The following is an 8,008-nucleotide window of genomic DNA, read 5'->3' on the forward strand; positions in this document are numbered from 1 at the left end:
TGATAGTTAATTTTTTATTAATAACCTTGGAACAAATACATTAATAATTAATAGTTTTTATAATCTTGAGAACTTTCACATACCACTAAACTAAACCCTCACAACATCCCTGTGAGGTAGGCAGGGTAGTTGTTATTTCCCTATTACTAGTGAGAACAAGGCTCAGAGGTAAAGTAAGGTCACATTGTTGGTAAATGAAAGTAGTACTAGAACCTAAGCTTTCTGATATTTGGCCTCCCTGAGAACATTCAAGTAGTGACATCCCTGTTGTATAAAGCACGTTTCTCTTATATTGATCAGATAAACTTTCCCTAACATTCCTAAACATTCAAACTGGGATGAAACATTTGTCTTGTTACTGTACTATTTTTCATATGTCAAATATCATCCTTTGCTGATACTATTAAGTTTTGATGACCCATTGGCTATAAATTCTAAGTAACATAAAGGCTTCAGAAACGTCTGCTTATGTTTTTCCAGTGTTGGCTACATGGAACTTAAAACCAAAAAGTTCTCTTTATACTTAAAAAAAAAAAAAAAGCTTTGCTGACTTTCCCAATGATTCTTGTAGGTGTGTATAAAAACAAAATAGAAAGCCAGGGCCTGGTGGCGCACACCTGAAATCCCAGCACTGGGGGAGGCAGAGACAGTTGGATCTGAGTTTGAGGTCAGCCTGGTCTACGAGTCCAGGACAGCCAAGGCTACACAGAGAAATCTTGTCTTGAAAAACCAAAGACAAGGAAAAAGAAAAAACAAAATAGAAGGCGTTAGAAATAATGGTTGGGAAATTCTGTAGGTCACATCTAAATGGAGTCAGATGACACTAATCTGTTTTCCCTGTTAGCCTGCTAGGGAAGGCGGATCATTAGAATCTACCTTTAGGCTTGACACCCTCAGCAGCAGCTAGAAAGGTGATCGGAATGGAACCAACAGACTGGTTCAAGCAGTAGTGGCCAAAGCATATATGCAGGTGCTAAGAAAAACAACTGAAAACATTTGCTCTTCAGTGGTTTTGTCCAGGTCCAGTGTTAAGTTACCAAGGCAGGTTTTCAGTTAGTTATTAAAATGAAAGGCCCTGATGCTGTCAACTTGGAACGTAGCTGATGCAACACTGCCTGTCAATGAGAAAAGCTTAACAGGTCTGAAAGGCAAGGGCTGAGACCCAAATGCTCTGTTAACGAGTGAAAAAGAGCAAATGTAGACACTCAGATCCAATGGAACTGTAGAATGAATGCCAGGCATCTAGGGCTTATTACAAATTCCAGGGACAGTCTTTTAGATTTAAGGGCAATGGCAAGTGACTTAAGGCCATGAGACAGGGGAAGAGAAAGCAAATGGAATCTAGGTAACGAGTTGAGGTGGGGAGTTAGAAAAGACTAAAACCCAAATATGTTCAAAATAGATTTAGCACCCCTCTAAATCCACTATTTCAAAAACAGTTTCCTAAATTGAGAGATTTGATTAAAAAGGTGCTAATGTGAATGGCTCACCTAACAAAAGAAAGTCAGGTTTAAATGTAAATGAGACTAGGAACTGAAATCCAAGTGCTGCTGTCAGTGACACATGGCAGAAAACTGCTTCTAAAAATAGAATTGCCATGGCAACACTCACCATTAATGAAGCTGTCTAGAAGCAAGTACTTGTATACCTGAAGCCTACTGAGAAAATATTTTCACTCATAACAAATCCTATCAAGGTGTAACTAATGTGAAAAATATTGCCACTAAATTTCTAAAGATAAAACTTACAAAGAATTGGGCTGTTCAGTTACCATATGGGCATGACAATTATAATGCATGTAAAATAGACATTCCTTACATAGTGTCATCGTCATCATCATCATCATCGTCATCATCATGCTTCCTCTTCAGTGGGTTTGAGTCGCTGGCTATGTTCTGTGAGGAAACCATGTTGGTAATGAGAATATTTTTGGGCCCAATCATGGAAGGATTAATCAGAACATTTTGGACTGAAGTTGTTGCAGGAGCTGTAAAGAGAAGAAATCCCCAACCCCACAGATGAATCTGTGATCTGAAAGTGGTCAACAAAGCAGAATGTAATTTTTTATACAAGTTTCAATAGCATAGCACATAACTACATCATAGAAGAGCTACAGGTAATTATTAAGAATGGGATTCAGTCTTTAAACATTTTTACCTTAAATTTGCTAATAGTAATGTTTACCAGGCATAAGCATGTTTGGACACATGTATGCATAAATATTAAATCTCCCTAAACCTGTTGCAAAGTCAACAAAATTTGTTTTTTTTTTAATTACCTGAATTTGTAATTAGCATCCAGTACACTGGATTCCTGTGCAAGGCCAGGAGATATGATTCTCTCATAGGGCATTTTTCTAAACAATTGCATCTACCTACTTATGTGTGTGTATCATGGAACACATGTGGAGGTCAGAGGACAACTTTCAGGAGTTGGTTCTCTCTATGTGGGTCCTAGAGATTAAACCCAGGTCATCAAGCAAGGTGGCAACAGAGCAATCTTGCTGACTCAGCTTTTATCTTAAGTTGTTTCTTGTATGGAGATATATTTCAAAAGATGTGCAATCTAAAGATACACATTAGAAAACTGCTGCGCCAGCAGTCTGTTCACATTATTCCAATCCTATCTGCCACCTATGAAGTGAATTAAGGCACCTTTTCATTCAAATTTACATTTAGAACATACTTATCACTAAATTGTATCATTTTCTTGAGTTTTACTAGAAGTGATTTTCTCTGAAGATACCTTAAATCTGTGAAGCCCAATTTCTTTTCATTTCTAGTATTTTAGGATTTGATGAGCACACTCAATATACCACCCTCCTGAAATTTTAGGTATATGTAAAACTTCATGTAATCTTACAGACCTTGCTTGAAGAACCCTGATTTGTAGCTTTACCTATAAACTTCCTGTTGTGACACTAAAGCAAGTCTTCCTACAAGAATACAAACTGCTCTTTAATTGAGAATTATTCATGAATTCTGTACCCCACTTTCATATCACGTTACCTGGTTTGGCAGGTGTGGCTTGAGAAGGTGGAATCTGCACTGCAAATCTTTGGCTGGTTACTGACACTGGAGTTGGAACTTTATTTGGGACAGATCCTGCTTGTGGGGGTGCTGGAGTTACAATGAACAGATCATATTAGTTAGATGACTTATTACACATTTATATTCTATACACCATAGCTTACAGGAATATACTTTTAAAGTACAGAGGACTGATGGGAGAGGAGAAATGAGGGCAGAAGCCAGGATGTGTTGGCGGACGCCTTTAATGCCAGCACTCTGCAGGTAGTGGCAGGAGGATCTCTGTGAATTTGGGACCAGCCTGGTCTAAAGAGCGAGTTCCAGGACAGACAAGGCTATGGAGAGAAACCCTGTCTTGAAAACAACAATCCCCAAACCAAAAACAAACAACCAACCAAAAAGTGAGGGCAGAGTAATTAAAATTACAATGGGTATTCTTTCCCTGTAATTCCTCTCTTGGGAGTTTTTTCTTACTTTAGTAAATATGTTTACTGTGCTTTAAAAATGTAAGTTTGCTTAATTTTAAAGATTGATTCTTTAATAGAAATTTTGGGCTAAGACTTACATTATAGGTGGTTAAACCCTCAAGAATATACAACAAATGACTAGCAATGTAAAAAAGTAACTGGTACCTGACATTGGCTTCCTTGCCTGTTACATGTAACTGATCGCTATACCCTACTGTTATTTATGTACAGCTTCACACACCTATATGGTCCAGCTAGTCTTGTGGCAGAGACAGGCAGAACACTTGAACTTAGGGTTCAAGTCATGTCTGGGCATCATAGATAAATTGCAAAACAATTGACAATCACTTAGTGTGAATATACAGGTGAGTAGTATATGACTGAAAAGTTACGCAAATTTCTGCTCCCAGGAGGTCATATACAGATTATATGAGCTATACAACTAACTTTAAAATGCTGACTTGTGGGGCTGGAGAGATGGCTCAGTGGTTAAGAGCACTGTCTACTCTTCCAAAGGACCCGGGTTCAATTCCCAGCACCCACATGGCAGCTCACAACTGTCTGTACCACCAATTCCAAGGAATCTGACACCTTCACACTAACACACATAAAATAAAATTAAATAAATTAAAAAAAAATGCTGACTTGTAACTTTATATCCTCAGACTGTAGAGAGACAGTTCACACTTCAAAGGTCAAATGCTAGCTGCGCAGTATTCTACAGGTGTAATCTGAATGCTCAGGAGGCTGAAGGATACAAGTTTAAGGATATTCTGGGTTACAGAGTAAGACCCAGTTTTAAAAAAAAAATCATTATACTTAAAATATAATGACACCTATAAGACTCGAGTTAATGGCAGAAAGAGCCATGAAATTAATACAAGTGAAAAGATTTTTTTTCTATAAAACATGAAAATTAGAAAACAACTTTTTAAAATAGTATAAGTAATCATTATTAAATACTATTCACTAAAAAGAACCAAGGCTCTTTGGAGCAGTGGTTGATTCTAAAACATGGTTATAAAAATATAAGATAGGCTTGGAACATTGTATGTCAGAAATGTCCACTCTCACTGACCAATAGAGGATGATTAGTATGATTTGTCTTTTTTTGAGATGGGGTCTTTCCATGTTACCTGGGCCGGTCCTTGTACTGTTTTTAAAAGGTAAGTATTAAAAACTACTTTTAAGAACCTTGAGCTGCTAGGCACAGTGAAACATGCCTGTAATGCCAGCACATGCCTGTAATCCCAGCACTCAGGGAGGCAGAGGCAGGTAATGTGAGTTTGAGGCCAGCCTGGTCTACAAAGTGAGTGCAGGACAGCCAAGGCTACACAGAGAATCCCTGTCTAAAAAAAAAAAAAAATCAAACCAAGCCAACCAACCAAACCAAAAAAAGAACCTTGAGCTTTTTGAACCTGTACCCAGTTTATCAAGACATTTCCTTAAGTTCTTATATAAGTAGGTAGCTGGCATGGGTGTGTTTGGAGACCTGACTCATAGAAGGTAGAAACACAGCTAAGGGTAAAGTGTTTCTGAAATCACAGTTTATACCAACAAGAATTGGGTCAATGTCATTTGGGATAAGTCTTTTTTTTTTTTAACTGAATATGATTGAAATGCATTTTTTCCCCCTTAAATCAGAGAATGAGCAAAATTCTCAAGGGCAACATATTGGAGTTTCTGACTCCCATTTTGACTTGAGTTACGGTTCAAACACAAATGCTGAGGCTCTGTTTTTACTATTCAGAAAGGCCATTTGGCCCTTTTACTTACCTACAGTAGGAGTAGAAGGTCTGCTACTAGCAGCACCGACATTTAATCTAGGAACAAGTCTTCCTTGGTTAGGTCCCTAGAGGTTTAAAAACAAGTTAGTTTTAATGTTAAGATTTGAAACCTAAACTAGAAGTTCAATTGTTAACTGCTGATGTGTGTTATTAGTGTATGATCCATTGCAAAAAATAATGTTTTTAATTGTGTTTTTCTTTTTATCATGCTACCGAGGACTGAAGTTTTATAGCTATATTTTATATAAGATTTAAGATAGAGTCTTATGGAGACAAATGCTCACTTGCATTATAATATTAGATTTTTAACTAGTCAGTATCCTAACTTTGCCTAAATTAAAACTGTCTTACAGCAGACTTTCAGAGAACAAATGTGGCCCAATAGGGAGAGTTCACTTTTCAGTGCTGAGAAAGCCTTAGGTCGCATGTCTGAAAAAGGGTCTGATTACTAATGTCATATCACTCACGTTATTATTGGATCTCACATAAAAAAGCTATGGCTATGAGTTTAGGTTCAGTTGTAAGATAAGAAAAAATTCCACTGGGTAAGATGCAATAATAAAGTTCCTTCTAGTTCTGGAAAATTAAAAAAAAAAAGTTCCAGGAATTATTTTGTTTTCCTTTTTCGAGACAGGGTTTCTCTGAGTAGATTAGGCTGGCCTCAAATTCACAGAGATCCGCCTGGCTGTTTCTTTGAGTGCTGGGATTAAAGGCCTGTAACACCATGCCTGGCTTACTTACACCTTTTAAAAAAACATAAACTAGGGGTGGGAGAGATGGCTCAGTGGTTAAGAGCACTGTCTGGTCATCCAGAGGTTCTGAGTTCAATACCCAGCAACTACATGGTAGCTCACAACCATCTATGCAGGGATCTGATGCCCTCTTCTGGCCTGCAGGTGTATATGCAGACAGAGCACTCTATGTATAATGAATAAATCTTTAAAAATAAAAACCATAAGTTAACTGAAACTTATTCCTCCAACCCCTTCTTAAGATAAGACGTTCACATAGCCCAGGATGGCCTTGAATCCTGCTTTAGCTTTCCTACTGTTCGAATTACAGGCATGAGCTACTACAGCTGCCCAGAAATTCTTACCTTTTTAATTAAGGACTTCAGCCTATAGTTTGGAGCCGTTAAGCAGTATCTATCAGGTGGCAGTCTAGGTCCTGCATATGGCTTAATCAGTGGCAAAGGAGTTTGATTTTTCTGCCTTGCAATATCTAGTAAAAACTAAGAGAAAAATCCTCATTAGAAACAGAATTTTTAAAGCGTAAGGAAAAATAACTGCAAATAAATGTTTGCTCACATCTCTTGGGGGAGGAGAGGTAAAAGACTGGTCAGCCCGACACTGGATGGCCAGTCTCACGTCATCCGCATCAACAGTAGGTTTCTTAGCATGACTTGAATAAATTTTTGCATCATCGAGAATGGTAGTCACATAGCCTTTAAGAGCAAAATAAGTTTTCTTAAATGAATGGAGAAGTCTTAATATATCTTGTTTTAAGGCAAGATCTTAACTAGCCCATACTGGCCTCACTAGGTAAAGCAAGGGAGACCTTGAACTGATCCACTTGTCTCCCCTTCTCAAGGCCTAGGTTACACTGTGTGCCACCAAGACTGACCTGAAGGCATCTTAGTATTTGAAGCTCCTTGTTTGAAAAGGTTCCAGTAATTTCTGGAACGTTTATGAAGTTTGCTTTTAATAACTAATTTCCCTAATTCACATGATACTTTATTTAAACAGACATACCATATATATGATGAAATAATAAATATATGCATATTTTATATTAATATATTAAAAATAATATATAATTCTGTCCCTTAACATGAGCTCCTATTCAGTGCTTTTACTCATTTCTAGATTAGTAACAACAGAATTTGGTTGAAAGTGTTACAGTAAATGATCTTTTCTAATTCAAAAGGTCAATTTTTCGGGTGTATGTATGTAACTTACGGAAAGCAAATTCCAGCATTTGATTTATAACCCTTGGCTCGTACTCTGTGATTCCCATGTCCTTCAGGATCTGGGCCATCACCTGTGGATTCAAAGAAAAAGAAAAAGCCAGAATCATGATGTAAATGAAGGAAATCAAGGCTGGACTGAATGCATATTTTTATGTTTGCTACAAAGTCCCTTACTGCTCCTCCTTGTGCCTTACCCAGTGTCAGTTGCAACACAAAATCAGTCTTACCCTCTTGCTGAAAACTTTTTAGCAAGAGTGGGAGCAAAGGCACAAGAATGGCCTTTACTGGCTTTCCAGGCAGAGGAAAGGGTGGCTCCAGCTGGCTGTCATTTTCGGTTGTGACAGTGAGGGAACTTAGCATTTGAACCCATGTTGCCATCAGGGCTCGCAGGGAAGCGGCGAGGCTACGGACTTGGGGGTCCGGGAGACCTCGGGCCAGAGAGATAAAGCCTTGCAGCAGAGCTTTGGAAGAGCTCCCCGGAAGACAGGACAGCGCCCCGGGGACAGGGGATTCCCATTGCCCTTTCCTGGCCACGTAGCCCAGCTGCCAGCGCTGCGTGAGCCACCCTCGTCCCCCGCCCGGCTCTGGGTCCAGCCTTCCTCACAGGTCCTGATGGTTCGAGTACGCCAGGCCCCTCTTCCCTCGCGCTTACCAAGGCATCTCTCGGAGCGTTCTTGGGAGGCGCCATCTTGCTAGGCTCCATTTTCTCTAGCGGCTCGTCAACCAGGGAGAGGGAGCAGCGGGCGGATTCCACCT

General features: G+C 39.0%; 1 protein-coding gene across 1 annotated transcript; it reads right to left on the reverse strand.

The window, feature by feature from the left end:
- Positions 1-8,008, reverse strand: Taf9b (TATA-box binding protein associated factor 9b). The gene is made up of 7 exons (XM_055592694.1): positions 7,905-8,008; positions 7,242-7,323; positions 6,591-6,727; positions 6,380-6,514; positions 5,273-5,348; positions 3,009-3,119; positions 1-1,987 (listed from the first exon to the last, which is right to left on the reverse strand). Exons 1-7 carry the CDS (start codon positions 7,953-7,955, stop codon positions 1,815-1,817), a joined length of 765 nt encoding a protein of 254 aa, XP_055448669.1. The 5' UTR covers positions 7,956-8,008; the 3' UTR covers positions 1-1,814.

Source organism: Psammomys obesus, unplaced genomic scaffold (genome assembly GCF_907164565.1).
Source record: "Psammomys obesus unplaced genomic scaffold, mPsaObe1.curated_primary_1811, whole genome shotgun sequence".
Taxonomy (NCBI): Eukaryota; Metazoa; Chordata; class Mammalia; order Rodentia; family Muridae; genus Psammomys; species Psammomys obesus.